Source organism: Phalacrocorax aristotelis, chromosome 7 (genome assembly GCF_949628215.1).
Source record: "Phalacrocorax aristotelis chromosome 7, bGulAri2.1, whole genome shotgun sequence".
NCBI lineage: Eukaryota > Metazoa > Chordata > Aves > Suliformes > Phalacrocoracidae > Phalacrocorax > Phalacrocorax aristotelis.
In genome coordinates, this window is record NC_134282.1 from 32,896,454 (window position 1) to 32,912,576 (window position 16,123).

At 39.5% G+C, this 16,123-nt stretch overlaps 1 protein-coding gene across 10 annotated transcripts in view; it reads left to right on the forward strand.

Moving 5' to 3' along the window:
- The window catches only part of NEO1 (neogenin 1), a 209,900-nt gene that overhangs the window by 160,099 nt on the left and 33,678 nt on the right, over positions 1-16,123 (forward strand). For all 10 annotated transcript variants that reach the window (XM_075099801.1, XM_075099804.1, XM_075099799.1 and 7 more), the window contains exons 9-15: positions 4,081-4,235; positions 4,795-4,943; positions 6,028-6,166; positions 10,086-10,135; positions 10,999-11,143; positions 12,520-12,630; positions 15,916-16,110. In XM_075099801.1, the coding sequence (XP_074955902.1) occupies positions 4,081-4,235; positions 4,795-4,943; positions 6,028-6,166; positions 10,086-10,135; positions 10,999-11,143; positions 12,520-12,630; positions 15,916-16,110 (944 nt within the window). The remainder of the gene's footprint in view (positions 1-4,080; positions 4,236-4,794; positions 4,944-6,027; positions 6,167-10,085; positions 10,136-10,998; positions 11,144-12,519; positions 12,631-15,915; positions 16,111-16,123) is intronic.

Here is a 16,123-nt window from a genome sequence, read left to right on the forward strand (position 1 = left end):
GTAGCCTAAGCGTTGTTTCTTCCTCCCTTGTATTTGAGCAGAGATCAAACTAGGATTTGATTTATTTACCTTTTAAATAGGGCTTGTGAAGAATGAAAAAAAAACAACAAACCCAAACCCATATAACACAGAATGGCTTAGCTAGATATTTTGACATCTCTAAACCATCTTTAAAGGCCTATAGAAAGTCATCTTCGTATTGTGAATTGTAGAAGTGCTTAAATCTCTCTACAATGTACCAGGTGTGCAGTTCCTGAGGTATCAGCTGCCTCAGCCGCCGCTGATTTACGCTTCTTTTATTTTTATCTGTTCAGTGAAAGGAGATACACACAGAAACATGGTAAAGGTGTTCCTTACCTCTGCCCTTTTGAACTTCTTTAGAGGACTGCAAGATGAATCAAACATGATTTTTCCCCCTCATAATCATGGGGCACCCCTGCAAAAGGCTCTTCCTGGGCCCCATGCCTTCCCTTAATGCCACCAGCAGCTTCAGCTGCCAAGGGGCGCCTTCTGCCCTCTGCCCCCACCCCCAGAGAAATCATATCTTGCACCTTTTAAACTCAGCATATGCTTGCAGAATAATGTTGGCCCCTAAGCTGAATGTTGTGGAAGATCCGTAAGCAGCAAAGACCAAGAAATTACAGCAAAAATGCAAATACTGCCAGAGTTGTAGTGGCTGATTTTATCACTTCTGAAATGATTAAAACTGGTCCTGCTCGTACGTAGTGTTGGCTGAGGAGTGAGTGAGAGTAAGAGATTGGTAGGACTTGGAGGTTACCCTTGAACAGAGAAACTGAAACTATCCACAGAATAGGAATGGTTCAAAGTGTGGAAGTCAGCCGTCAAGATTGGAATCAGCAGAAGGGCACCAGCTGGTGGCGTGTCTTCACATTGCCTTGGTGGTGTCCAGGAGAGGCTTTTATTGAGGCGATTAGGTGCAAATGAAGTGGGTGTCTCATGGCTTTATTGTCACACCTCTAGAAGAACTGAAGTAATCTGATCAGACAGAAATTACTGTCCTCCTCCTAGGTTGTATAGTTATACGGTTGTTTCACCCCTGTGTTAGGTGTTCCAAATAAGAAGATAGTTCCCCTGAAAGGAGTAGGAAAATTTGGATGCATTGTGGGGGCCAAGGGAGGTTTAGTTCTGTAAAACTTCAGACAAGCACTCAGGCAGAAGAACTCCAAACTTTCAAGATTTGGACAAAAGTAAAAGGAATGGCTGGCAGGCTGCTGGTACAAGATGGTAAATCACACATGTGAGATATTCAAATGATATTAAACCCACGGGTCAAAAGAGTGTGCTTCAAACACAGAAAATGGAGTTTAATTGTGTGTAATCACACTGTCAAAATGTCTCCCTGAGCTCGCTGCCAGGCTCTACAGCTGACATGGCTGGCACAGACGATACTCACTTTTAATAATTCCCTGAAGGTTGTTTTTTGCTACAAGTGTAACTTTAAATTTTACATTTGCAAATTAACAGTTGTTTCTGGTTTTGAACCCTAGGCTTTTTCCCTTAGGTATTTGATAGCTATTTTAAACCTTAACTCTAGTTTACAAAGCTTTTTAATTGGGGTTTAAACTGGAATGAGTTAGAATAGTCATAATGTTCTGTAGGGTAATAGTTATTCGTATAGACCATCTGTTTTGTTACGTATTATGCCTACCTAAACACATTGGAGCTCATAAAAGGTGCTCAAGGCTCCCTAAGAAAGGGCATAAATGAGAGATTCATGTAGCACTTAATTAGATTAATCTCAACATATTTTTAACGTACTGTTGTGACGGAATGCGCAGTTCATAGCTATTACTGATATTGTGATACTTTGATGTGTGTATTTCTTTTTTGATAAATGTTGTCATTCCATTAAAATATTTTGATTTTTTTAAAATTTTAAATAATAACCCTGGATTGCTCATTTTTTCCTTCCCAGATAAAATCAGTGAGTGGATTTACACTTGAGGCAGAAGATGCAATGTATTTTGCATGTCAATGGGAGATGAATGTTATTCCACAGCTATGAATCAGTTGGCACTTACTCTGGGTTTTCAAATATCATCATTGTATCTCAGGCACTTCTTAAAGGAAACTGTCCATTTGAAAATGCGTTTTCCAGCAAACATCTTGCACTAGCTATAACTGGAAAAGTTAGTGAGGGAAAAGATTTATCTTTCCCCTGCCCCTTCACTCCCACCTTTCATTATGTGGTGGGTGTGATATTTCTTTAGCGTGTGTCTCGCTTCTCTGTCAGCTTCTTTCTTGCAAAAATATTTTGTAACCATTAGAAGAAAAAAAAACTTCTGTAAACATTTCTAATTCAAAAATGCTATAACGAGGCTGCTCATTTAACAATGGAATTTTTTTTAAAATCTGAAATAAATTAAGCTGCTTATGCGATGCCATTTTAGCTGAACTTCCATGAAGGAGAATATTGCAGAAAATGTGTTTGAACAGATCTTTAGTTGCAGTAAAGGTATTGTTTCTCTCTGTATAAATGCTCTGCAATTGTGCAGAAATCAACAGAGATCTAAAAATGTTTTCAACCAAGTTACGCTAAATCAACCGTATCAGTTGATTTAAAAAGTAGTAAATAAAAAATTAGGATTTCAGCATTGGATTTCTGTGATATGAAGTAAAGCATAATGGCTGGAAGGTAGGAAAGGGGAGACTGGAATAATTTTGCTTAGGCTTCTGCATTAAAAATTACTTAATAGCAGCTAATCACTGGGATGAGAATCGCCTGCCCTCTACTGTAGAGCTAAACAAAGTCTAGCAGACAAAAGGGAAAGAATTGTATTCAAAGCAGTCACATTTTCCCTTCATTTTCTGAGTGGGGAAGTGTTTGGTTTCTTCTTTTATAATGCTGCTTTTCTTTGTATTTACAGGGAGTAGGTAGCTTCTCTTCAAAGGACAGTGTGTAGATGTTGTTACCCAATTGTAGCTCTGTGAAAATTCACGTGACAACAGCAATGTGTTGGAAATAAAAGCTGTAGTTATGATTAATCCTTTAATCTTCCCCTCAATCCTGAGCTTGGTAAGAACTGACCAAGTTTCCTGAACTGTGCTCAACACAAGACAGTGCTACCACAGTGGGGAGGCAGCCAGCTCCCTCGTGACTGGAAGGTGCAATGGAGGTTCACTAAATACAGGGCAATAATCCTTCCAGTTGCCTCAGTAACACAGAGTGCGTTCTCCCACCTGGATTATGGCTTTCAGCTCACAAAATGTCATCCTTTTTGGTAAGCCTAACATAAACGCTCCTTCCCGCACAGCACGCTCTTTCTTTGGGCTCTGGCAGACAGACTTGGGGTTCCAGTGGCCTGGAGCTGTCTCTTTGGTGTTGCTGGAGGTGAGCATCGTCTGGGAGAAGCCCCTCTCAGGTGCCTGATGCCCAGTGCACAATACAAGTGTAAACTGCTGCTGAAGGATGGTTTCTGCCCACATGTCAGGCTGGCTGAGAGCCATGGAGACACGGGCAGACGCTGCGTTTGTTGACTCCACTGCTTGTGGATAGCATAAATGCCACAGCTGTCTGCCTGGGTGTATGCGTGTCAGAGCCCATGGATGGTTTTTAAAAAGTCTAAATATTAGGGAGGAACTAAGTACAGTTTGGAGGTAGAAGAATGCATTAAAGCAGCTTCTTTGAAAAATACACAAAAAACAGCCCCACAGTATTAACAAAAATGCCTTAAACCTCACCAGACTCTATGTATGCTGCTTCAATATTTTTCTTCTGGCTTCAGAGTAGTAGGATAAACTCACTATGAATTATTGCATGCTGTTGGGAGAATAACAAAGAAACACCTTAGAATTTTGTGACATCGAGTATAATTTATTCTTCAGTGCATATTTTTTTTCAAAGAGAAGTTACAAAATTAGAACCTGTTTGTCACCAGCAATTTTGGCATATTATTGTTTTATTGTGTAGTCACCGCAGTATAAATAATCACATCATTAACACATTAGATGCGCTCTGACAGGATACATCTTAGTAGCAGCTATTCCTTCATTTCCCCGTCAAAAATCCTCTTACTAATCAATGATTGTTTCTATGCCCAAACCTTTCATTTCCTAAAGGGAACGCATTGAAAATACAAGTCGTCCGGGAGAGACACAAGTGACGATCCAAAACCTGATGCCAGAAACAGTTTATATCTTTCGAGTTGTGGCTCAGAACAAGCATGGCCCTGGAGAGAGCTCGGTACCGCTGAAGGTGGCAACTCAGCCGGAGGGTAAGCTGTAAATATTTCAAGCCTTCTTGACTTTGGGATTTATTTTTTGTTGTTGTTGTTGTTTTCCCCATTCATAACCTTTCCCAGAGTAAGTTGATACTTTTAAAAGTTGTGCTTGCAGACCATAGTTTCAAAATTATTTTCCAAGTTAACATGTTGGTATGCTTACGTGATTAATTCTCACTCTTAAGAAGAACTGAGAAGACATTCCTTGTTAAATTCGCTAAAGTTTCTGTTACGAAAGAAATACTTTTAAATTGACATTACTGAAAGTGAAAAAAGAAAACTCTAAGAAAATAGGAAGTGTGTGATTTATTGGGATCATTCAGGACAAAAGGAATCTGACCCAGGGTGCAGGGTTTCCTTTAGAAGTTTGGTCCTACCTTTAACACCCCCTCACCCCCACCCTCCCCCCCCACCTCCCCCGAATCCATGTGGAAAAATACCCATTCTTTTACCTGGAGCTGATGACTGCTGAAGCTGACTCTAAAATAATTAGCTACTGAAAATGTTCCTGGGGAGACCTGGTGACTAGCAGAGTTCCATGCTTACGTTTCAGTTCAGCTTCCTGGCCCAGCACCCAACATCCGAGCGTACGCCAACTCACCCACTTCCGTTACTGTCACCTGGGAAACACCGTTGTCTGGCAATGGAGAAATCCAGAACTACAAGCTCTACTACATGGAGAAGGGACACGACACGGAGCAGGTACAAAGCCTGACTCTCCCTGCGTGATACCCAATGCCATTAACGGCCTTTTCTTTCTTCTCTTATGTTTTTATCTTAAATTCCTAGAAACACCTTGTGAAGTGTTCATATTTCTAATAGGCTGAATCCTTTAACCTAAAATACAGAAATATTTAAAATTAAAAATCCAGCCTGAAATGTGTATGTTTTGGGATTAAAGCAGTATTTTACGTGATGGCTTATCTGTGTATACATGAGCATCAAGGAGCATTTGCGGATGTCCATCACATCACAAGAGGAAAACGCAATTAATTTCTCTGTCATCATTTTACAGTTCTGGTTCAGACAGTGTAAAGGATGTTTGCATAGTTTTTATAGGCTGGCTGGTTTTATTTTGGTAAAGTAGGCTAATTACCAATTTTCAGTAATTAGTCATCATCCTTAATCTGAACTCTTTATTAATCATCCTCAGTCTGAACTCTTCTTGCTTCTTGAGTTCTTTGATGCAGCAATTGATATTTCAAAGTGGTGAGTGTCTAATTGATTAAATTTTCTTAGGATTCTACTGAAAGAATCCAGTATGTTCTGTGCAAGTATAGGCTGCCACCTGAGAATAGTCACAACTTTGGGATGATTAATCCCAGTCATTTAATTGCCCATCCAATTGCAAATGAATGATTCTAGCTTTACAAAAAAGCTAAGGGAAGAATATTTTTGTTAGCATTTATACTAATTTTTGACAGAAGTTTTTAAACAGGAATATTGTATTCCTCAAATAAAATCACCTTTTCTACTTCTGCATCCCACTATTCAAAATATAGTAATATTTTTTTAATAATAGGCAAGTTTGTCAGATCCCTTTTAATTTACAGAACCAGCATCCATGTTATGATTTAAATCACATAGGTAGAATTTCCTTTTGCAAGCTCACTGTTAGCATCTTTACAAGTCCTGGCTATGTATAAGATGTGGGTTTGGTCTGCAGGTGCTACAGAGAGGTGTCATTCCTGCTGCTGACTTTACTACTGTACTGAAAGTCTAAGACATGTATAATAGTTGCAGACCTGATTCTGACCTTGACTTGCGTGTGTGTGTTCATGAACAGGACGTTGATGTAGGAGGGCTCTCCTACACCATTAACGGATTAAAGAAATACACAGAGTATAGTTTCCGCGTGGTAGCTTACAATAAACACGGTCCTGGAGTCTCAACCCAAGATGTTGTTGTACGAACGCTGTCAGATGGTAAGCTGTTTTATTCCAATTTTTTTTTTTTCAGGAATTATGTGGTAATTTCCTTTAAGTGAATTTTTAACCAGAAAGACTTCTATGTTTTTTGTTCATTGTTGCCCTATTTTATTAATAGTGCAGTTGTTGTGTATGGCCATGCGTGCTGAACGTCCCCCCAGGGCTTTCCAAATTAGGTGAAGGAAAATCACTATACCTGATTCTGATTATGAAACAACGGTGTCCTTCATTTCAACATCAGTAGTTTATTTCATGGGTTATTGAGTCTACAAAGTATTAAGAGTGGACAGAAACACAATTATACTCAAGGCAACAACGCCAAATTATTTTTTAGCTTCTATAATATTTTTAGATATGAGCAGACTTTTGCTTTTGGAGTGTTTCTATTTTAATTGCAGCCGTATGGGAAAATGCTGCATGTCTTCGGACTCCAGCACAGATACGATTAAATCAGTTGTATCTAATAATGAAAGCAGGAAGTGGTAACAGTATTTTCTATAAGGCAAATAAAGAGGTAACATGAGCAAATACAGATATGAGCAGTTGTAGAATGATCAGAGTTAATGTTAACGTCTATCTTTTTATAGAGAAGTTTGTTTATATAAAAGAACAGTCAGACCAAAAGTGAGCCCATCCTGGAACCTTCTCTCTAGGAGTGACCAAAAGCAGAATCAAGGAGCAGAGAAGAGTGTTGTCCCAAGTCCTCTGTGTCCAAAAGTTTGTTTCTCTGGGACTTCTTGACTCCACAGTGGTTTCTGTGTATTTACTAATTCAGCTTCTCTTCCATGAAATGCTGTCAGCATCCTCTTCAACCCAAGTCAGCTTTTATCTTTGTCCGCTTGACATTATGGATGACTCTACAAATAAATTTTATGTGGAAAAATCACCATATTCTCTGTTTTGAACCTGTTATATGTTAGCATGATTTGTTGCCTATAGCTGTACTGCCTGAAAGAGTGGGTAATGAGTGTCCACCAGCCCCCTCTGTCCCACTCCTCATTTTCTAGGCTTTTGCTGTGTTCTCCCTTGTTCATCTCTTTCCGGATTCAAAAGGCACAGAAATGATTAGACCTTTTTTTTGTGGAAGCTGTTTCAACCTTCAGTGCCCTTTTCTGAACTTTTTCTAGGTTTCTTTTCTCCTACATGCTTTTAAAATAGGAGGTAGAAGGGACCAAAATTGTATCCCAAGATGCAAGTGTGTAATTACTAGCATTTGACTGACTTTTTGGCTCATTCTGAGCACTGAGGTGACATTTTTGGGGTAGACTGATCGTGGTGGCATCAGTCTGCTTGGAGCTATCATTTTGCATATAGAGGCAGGATCACTTTTCCCATGTGTGTAACTTTATCTACCATTAATTTCATCTCTCACTTGAACATCCAGGCACAAAATATCCTGACGTTTTTCTGCAGTTCTGTCCCATCAGATCTTGTCTGTGCTAACATTTGTCACCTCTCTTCTCATCCCCCTTTCATCACTTAGAAACATATTGAGAAGCGGGGGTCTTGGCACATGCTGTGGTAGAGCTCCGCACGTTGCCTTGTGCCACGGACGTTCCTCCCTTCTCTTTCCTTTCTTTTAACCAGTTGTTTACTCAGGCAAGGGCTTCCCCTCATTGTTTTATTTCTTAAGAGCAGGTTTGTGAGCAGGATTTGCCTTTAAAAAGTGAAAAATACCTATTATTCCTCCATGTATCTATGAATTCCATGCTTTATTGCAGCTTCAGTTTATTTGCCTAATCCAGGTTTCTGACTTATCCCTTGACATTTCCAGTAGTTTCTCAAACAGGTCACCTTTTAATTACTGGCATCAAATTTCCCATCTCACAGTATCGAGGTAACTTTTGAGAGGTTACAGCCAACTCTAAGTCCCCTGTTACAGGGTATCACGGAAACTCTCGTCTTCCTTCCACTCAGTACAAATGCAACGATGTTAGTTGTGTGGCCTTATCTTTTTCTCTTTCTGTCATACCCTGACCATCTGCCAACTGTACAGTTTCTCTAAAGGGCTTCCAGCTCCTTATTTGTTTGCAGAAGAGTTTCTTATGAGTTGTGATGTAATTTTCAAGTTTTCCTGAAGTACTTTCTGGCCTACCTTATGTTTTGACATTTAACCTATTGAAATTTATTTGCTACAGCTTTCTGAAGGATGTTGTCTTGCTGCTTAGAATCTTATAACCCTGCTGCTTAACTGTGCTGTTCTCCTCTTCAATCTCTCAAATCTTTCCAGATGAAAGATACACATTCTCTTCTTGTGTTTCCTTGTTGTGGTGTCTGTAAGCAATCTCCATGTTTCCTGCAGAGATTTCATTCTAAGCTTCCTTTGGCTTCTTTTTAACAAGCTTCCACATCTTTATGTAGGTGTTTTCTCCTAATCTATGTGTGTTACCGTGGTTTGTTGCAGGATGGGCTCTTCAGATATTACAATTTGAACCAAGGTTTACTTGCTGCTCATAAGGACAGCTTGCTTTCTCATGGTCTTCCTGAGCTATAGGAAGCAATCCCATATCGCAGCTAGAAATGCAGTGTCTGCATCACACCCTGATGGAGGGCACTTCCTTTGCCACAGGCTATGCCTTTCCTATCGAAGCATCAGCCCATAGGAAATCCATTTTATTTGTTGACCTGGTTAAGTTCTTAATCTGATCTGAGTCTAAGCTTACTTTGACATAAAAACAAACTGTGCACATGGTGAGATATCTGTATATGAATATATTTATCGTCGGGTATCCTTTCCCCTGTCCTGCTGATTGTCTTTCACCAAGTTTGCAATATATGCATATAATTATTAATCAGTCCTCGAGAAACCCACCACTTATTGTTAGGTTGTCTGAAAGTAGGCACCAACTGCATAAAACATAAGGGGCGGGGCAGGTAGGGGGAAGCTTACGTTTATTTCATTTCCTCCTCTTAACCGGTGTTCTTGCTTTTCGAAGGACATAGCACTTAATCCCTACATCTGGTGATTTCAGAATCAGTTGAGTTGGCAAGAGAGAGGAAACGTAAATCCTCCTTGTCTCTGTTTCCATTGTGGGGTAGTGGGAGAGGGGTATTTAGGGGTATTTACTTAAGCACACTCCAGCATACCTTTCAGTTTTCCCAGGGCCACCTTAACTTTATGCACTCAGGAGTGAGTGTTTTTGTAGGTATTGTTGTGGCTGGTGCGCGTTATTTGCTGGACCAGTCTGGAGCCCTGTTGTGCTGCTTCCCTGTCCTTGTGCTTTGCTGGAGCCTCCCCGTCCTGCCAGGGAACCCTTATCTGTGCCTTTGAGATAATATTTGTGAGTCTGAAGTGCTGGAACAAGGGTTTCCTTGGTCTCGGGTTCTCTCTTTGCATTGCCTTTTTGACTAATGGACTTTGACTGTCGTGACCAGCAAGTTGCTACAGCTGGTAAAGAACTATCGAAGAATGGAGGTTTAAAAGCCGAAGCTGTCTTTGTGATGCACTTCACCTCTTCAGTCACCCAGGGACATGTTGCCTCCAAGGTTTTCCTGTCACAGAAAATCATGATAACAAAAATGACAGCTAGAATTTTAAATGTGTGTTCCTAGAATATAGCATGTAAATTAAAGATTTTATTTTGAAAATTACTGAATGTGATCTCTTTCCTTAGAGTTTATGGGAAGTGCCTGTAAATGTATTTTTTATTTAGATACCTGTGATAGGTGAAGACCTGAATAAAAAGTGAGTTTGTTGGTTTTGTATTTTCAACACAAAGCTCCTAAGCTGGTCACTGTCTGTCATAAAGTACCTCTGGTGGAATTTTGCAGTTACTTAATTATTATACAGTGTCTCTAGCCAGACTAGTCTGTACTTAGGTAATGAATGATAGCGGGAGAGTAGTTGTGTATGGAAATACAGTACCTGAGACAGTATATAGAAATTTTGGAGTTGTAATTCCTTTAATGTTTCCAGTCCCCAGTGCTCCACCGCAGAATCTAACGCTGGAGGTACGGAATTCCAAGGTAAGATGTGGAGAATTTCCTGTTGGTAGCAGGTAAACAAAAGGTTGGTGGGTCTCAGATCAACCAAAATTCAGAGCTGCTTTGGGTTTCTTTTCTACCATGCTGCTTTTCAGCTATTTGTGTATGAGTTGCCCAACACGAGAATATCTGAACATTGGGCTTGAAGCGCTAGAAACTCCAGTCCAGTTGTGGATCGTACGTAACAGAATGCTGTGAAGACAGTGGCAATGTACCAAAGCATGGAGGCTAATTATGAAAGAGCTTTAATCAGACACAAAAGCCTGAAGCACCAGAGCTTGAATGTGTTCCTGATGATTAACTGTTGTTTCCAGTATGTGTGCACACACACGCACATTTATGGTGCCCTGGGCACTTCAAAAGGGAAAATTCTGTATTTAGTCATTGCAACCTTAGTGATTATGATGGGAGAATTTTTTTAAAAAGCCTTTTCCAAATACCTTCTTCTACTGCCTGTATGGTTAAAAATAAATAACTTCCTGCACAAAAGCTACAGTTCAGGTAACTGCTCCCCTTTAGAGGAAATACCAGTTCTTATGGATCCTCAAGTAAACAGTATCTTAAGCTAACCTGAAGAAAATGAAAGGGAAACCCAAGGGGCCATTTGTGAAATTGGAATCAGAAGCTCTAATAGGATTGAAACATTTTGAACTTCTATAGGCACATGTTCAGCTGCTGCTGAATCATGGTTTTTTACTTTTTACAGGTAGCCTGTGTTCTGCTATATGAAAAAGCAGTGATTTCTCTATACATTTTTTTATCTTGTGTTTCATGACGTTTTAGCACTAGAGTAATTTCTTTTGCTGGGAGGCGATGACTTTGTAACAACCTTCTACCTTCCACAGAGCATCATGCTACACTGGCAGCCTCCTCCTGCAGGGACACACAGTGGACAAATCACTGGCTACAAAATTCGCTACCGTAAAGTGTCCCGCAAGAGTGATGTAACGGAGAGCATTGGTGGGACCCAGCTTTTTCAGCTAATTGAAGGTGAGCTATTACTTGCATCGTTTATTATCAGAAGGGGTTTTTAGGTGCTTTTAGTGGGCTGAGGCTCAGAGACATGTTTACCTAGGATTCTTGCCTTGGAAGAAAAAAAATGAAAATGCTTAAAATGAGTGCCTGCAGGTTATGAGGTAGTGTGGGCTGGCTCATGGTAACTGAAGTCTAGTGACCTGTTTTCTAATCCTAATTTTGCCATTGATTTGCTGAGTGGATTGGACAAGTCCTTTAAAACCTTTATAAAAGGCACAGGGGTTGCATGGATAAGATGGTCCTGAGCTCGTTGTGCCTGCCCAAATGCCAGAAATAAACATATGTAGAAGGATGCCAAAAAAATGCGGTCTGGCTGGGTGTTTGGCAGCTTCCCCGGTTTGCACGTGGATACCGTGTAGATGTGCTCTGTCTTGCAGTGCACCCCAACAAGCCCAGCTCAGAGTCCTGTGAACTTCTTACCTCAGGCATCTTGCAAATCATCCCATCTAGTTTCACTGACATCAACCTTTTTCCTTCTTTCTGGTGTGAATGTAATATATCCTCTCATTATTTGGTACGCTTAAAAAATCCAATCTAGTACATTATTTAGTATAACTTATATATTGTTACCAGAACTAGAATTTCGTTTAGCAGAAATAAACAGTACACGAGAACAGGAGCAAGACTGTGTTTCGTTCACTTTTTTAAATCTCTGTAAATGAACAGTTCGTCAAAAGACAAGAAATTGTGCCTCTCTAGAAAACAAATATGTACTTTTTAACAGGATGTTTTGATTTGTTATCAGAAACTCCAGTTGTGACTCAGTAAATTTCATTTCTCTCCCAGAGTAGGAGTTGATATGTGCCTGTAACTAGAGTATATTTTTGCCAGCAACAAAGCCTGTTTAAGAAGTTCCATGTATCAGAACTTGAGTGAATTCTCATACTGCTTTGATGATTGATTATACACTCTTACATACACTAAAACTGTTTGCACAGTTTGGTCATTTGCTGTCTATACACCAAGGTTTAGTTACGGATGTGGGTGGTTCTGTACTTACTAATACCCAGAAATTAAACCTGGCTGCAAACAGTACCTCAGACTCTTCCAGTGGCCCACAGGGACAGTCTGCAGAGTGTCACAGCCCTGGGTGTCTCCGGTCGCAGTTTAGCTGTTGCTGTTACACCCTAATTGGTGTCAGCTTCCTTACCGGAGCTGCACTGTGGGTAGTGCTGTTCCCGTTCCTGACTTCATGTTATGCTCCAGCGGCAGTGGTGGGGTGAAAGGCTTTTTACCTTCAGGTTATGCCTGTATTTTAATTAGGAACTATGATTCCTGTGCTCACAGCTGGAATCCCTGTGTTGATATCTTGGATACTCTTTGTCTCTTAGGTCTTGAGCGAGGTACAGAATACAGCTTCCGAGTAGCTGCCTTGACTGTTAATGGTACTGGACCAGCTACTGACTGGATATCAGCAGAAACATTTGAGAGTGATCTGGATGGTGAGATCATAGTAAAAGTTAGACTGCCTTTCTTAAAGGCAAACCTGATTTTGTTCAATTGTTTTTACTGTATTCTAATTATACAATATGCTTTATTTATTAAGTGAAATAAATTTCTATTTTAACACAAAATTCTTGCAAAGTCAATTAAATGGCTTGAAATTAAACCCAGCTTCTACACTTTCTAGTACTGTAAGTCAGCCCTGTTTTTTCTGCTAAGAAATACCCAATTATGAATTACAATGTAAGTGTTTCAGTATTTAAATAACAATATAAGATTGGTATAATAATAATAATAATCATGGCTCAATTTTAATATTGTAATAAAATTCATCGTATTTATTATGCCAGGTTTATGTGCTATGAAATGGAGGTAGGAGGACTGTTTTCCTTGAGGGAAGTAAAATAGTGTTTATGTATTTATGTAGCACCTAAGTTGTGCTGCTGAAATCATTGAAGTAGACCTTGAAGAGTTCAGAGTGATGACTGGACATTTATTGGGAGATACCGTGTGCAGATTCACTAGATGTAGTCCTGTTTGCTGCAGTATGTAGTACTAGTGCCCGCACTGTGGTTGCAGACCTGGAGGTTGTAAGCTTTGGTGAATGTGAGAGATACGCCACAGGAGGAAAGAAACAGTGGAAAACACTGTATCACCCCTAGACGTTTCCAGTCTTACTGCTGTATTTCATGGGTAGCATGCTCTCTTAAAATACTTTTCCTGGATTTTGTTGTTGTTGCTTAGCTTCTTTTTCTAAAGAGAACGTTCGACCCCCAGTAATTGTTATCTTCCCACTTTAGAAGAAAAGGGAAATTGATTATATTTTCAGTACTGAGCACCTCCCAGAATCTGTTGAAAAGCAATTGAAAGTGAAGAAAAGTGCTGTTTTTAAAATGATGGCTGAGGCAGATCTCTTTGGAACTGCCTGCATGGAGCTGGTGACTCTGGGTAGATTGTTCCTGTTTCAGAAAAGTGTTTAGTGACTGCTGTCGCACACGACTTAGCTTACACTTTTTGCAGGCCAGTCTCCCTCTTGGCCTTGTTGAAGTAGCTGGAGGGTCATTCTGGCTTAATGCCGCAGGATCCAGTAATGTCTTTCACATCTCTGCAACTTGAGATTCAGTTATGCTGGAAGACAGAATAATAGAAGAGCTTCAATATTTGCTCTGCACTGTTGGAAGATTGCTCAATAGTCAGCTGATTAAAGCCCTTGAGAGCCCATGCTTCAGTCTTTGTATTAGGCAAAGTTGATGCTCAAATTAATACTTGTCGTCTTATTTCTTGCTCTGTTGCTGTTAACTCTATGTTAACAGTAGAATTCGATTTTGTGTTAATTAAAAAGTACTTTTCGGAGGTAAAATGACATGCATCTGTGTATCTGTCTTCCGCTAACTGGATACGATGCAACCCTGCAGCTTTGGGAAACCAGTAGTTCCCTAGACTGCAATGAAAATGTGTTCTGCTTTTGAATTAGAGTTATCAATCCTTTGCCAGAGGATAGCATCAAGATTAAGGTTAAATAGGGCAGGAGGAAGAAGAAGAAAAGAACCTTTTAATTCTGCGTTGATTTTGTTGACTTTTTTTTTTCAAATTGGAATGTTGTGATCCTTGCAGGAAATCTAGCTTTTTTTAATGCTTGTTCTTTCCACTTAACAGTGGAAAGTAATAAAAATTCACAGTCAGGACAATGTAACATGGTATTCATATCATTCTGCATACATGTATGAGATATTTGTCTATGTGCGTACTGGAAAGATGCATATCTCTCACTTTTCTTTCTTTAGTAAGCTCATGTGGATAATTTTGATACCATACAAATGTATTTACAGCTCATCTTTTAATTTTCCAGGTTCAACAGATGCGTACAGCATAATTCCTTTCTATTCCATGGCTGCTTTTTGAATTTAAACAGAAGATATTTCACTTTATAGTGTCATCAATGTGACTGGGAGCCAGACTTACAATTTAGTGTAGTTTTGCAGAGTTAGTGTAAGTCCCACAAGGAGCGCAGGTGCAAGAGGTTCAACAATTGGGCAGAGTTTATCCCTGTTGCACTAACTTCTGTGCAGTTCAAAATGTCATCTCTTATTGCAATTCTGTAGCTTTTCTGTATTTAATAGTTGTGAACTTTAATTGATCAGCTGGGTCAGCTGGAGACTATAAACTCCCTGAGCTAGCACGCCAATGGCGTATTATGATCCAAATAATCCTGTTGTGGTGTTTTATTAAATGTTTTTAGATAAATGCAGCATGTTTCATTAAAATTAAATCCCTGCAGGAAGCAGAACTCTCTGAACTGATTTTATTTTAGAGTGGAGAACGCAGCTTACTATTGCACAGAATTATTCATAAGCTGTCAACATACAGCAGGCTCCAGTGGCCTGACAAAAGTACTTATTTAGTTTTTGAGAAGTTAAAACAAAGGTATGGACGTTAGTATGTACAGTTGTGCTTTTAGGTTGCTTTTCAGTTGTAATCAACGTTGGGGGAAAATCCTTTTAGTAAAATTATTGGGAGATTACAGTGACAAATTGTGGAAATCCTGTTATTGAGGATCCAAATTCCATCTCTGTTGGGTGGTGACTAGATTTGTGTTGCGTGTTGGGGTTAGGATTCAAGTGATTGATACAGACTCTGAGTATTTTTTGAGTCCCTGGTATGGTTGTGTAGTCTCTGCATATATTTTGTGAACTATGTTAGAGAGACTCAAGAATTTAAACAGTGACAAGTGTAAGACAACTCACAAGAAACCTTTGCAGCATGTGCAATATCCAGTTTACTGACAATTCTTAGAGCTTTGGAATATTCTACTTAATCCTACAATGAGCTCCAGAACCTTTCTATCATCAGTGTTTTTCAATATTATTATTTTAATGCCCACAAGTAAGTAATACGATGGAACTAAAAGTAGATTGCTTTGTGGAGGGGAAGGATGTGATAAAATTAATGCGTATTTTGAAAGATAACAAATTGGAAAGAACACACACAAACATCAAAAAAGTCTGCCTTGAAGCACTTCTAATATTTTCTTCAGTATGACTGTCCTTTTTTTTAATAAGAGGATCTCTTAAAATATAGTAGTATACAAAACTGTGTTAATTTTCTTCTGCTTATTAGAGTTCTTTGCTCTCCCTTGTACGATAAAGTGCTCTCCTTTGGAGCGTGCTCATTTCAGTACAGACGCAGAGTAGATGTGCTACATTTGACCTTACTGGCTCACAGCTCTTCATGTAATTATCTTTATTTAAGACAAGTCTTTTAAATCCATTGTTTTTCGTTAACAGAAACTCGCGTTCCTGAAGTTCCAAGCTCCTTACATGTCCGTCCACTTGTCACCAGTATCGTAGTAAGCTGGACTCCACCTGAAAACCAGAACATCGTGGTGAGGGGCTATGCTATAGGGTATGGCATTGGCAGCCCTCACGCACAGACAATCAAGGTGGACTATAAACAAAGATACTACACCATTGAAAACTTAGGTAAGTGAATTAA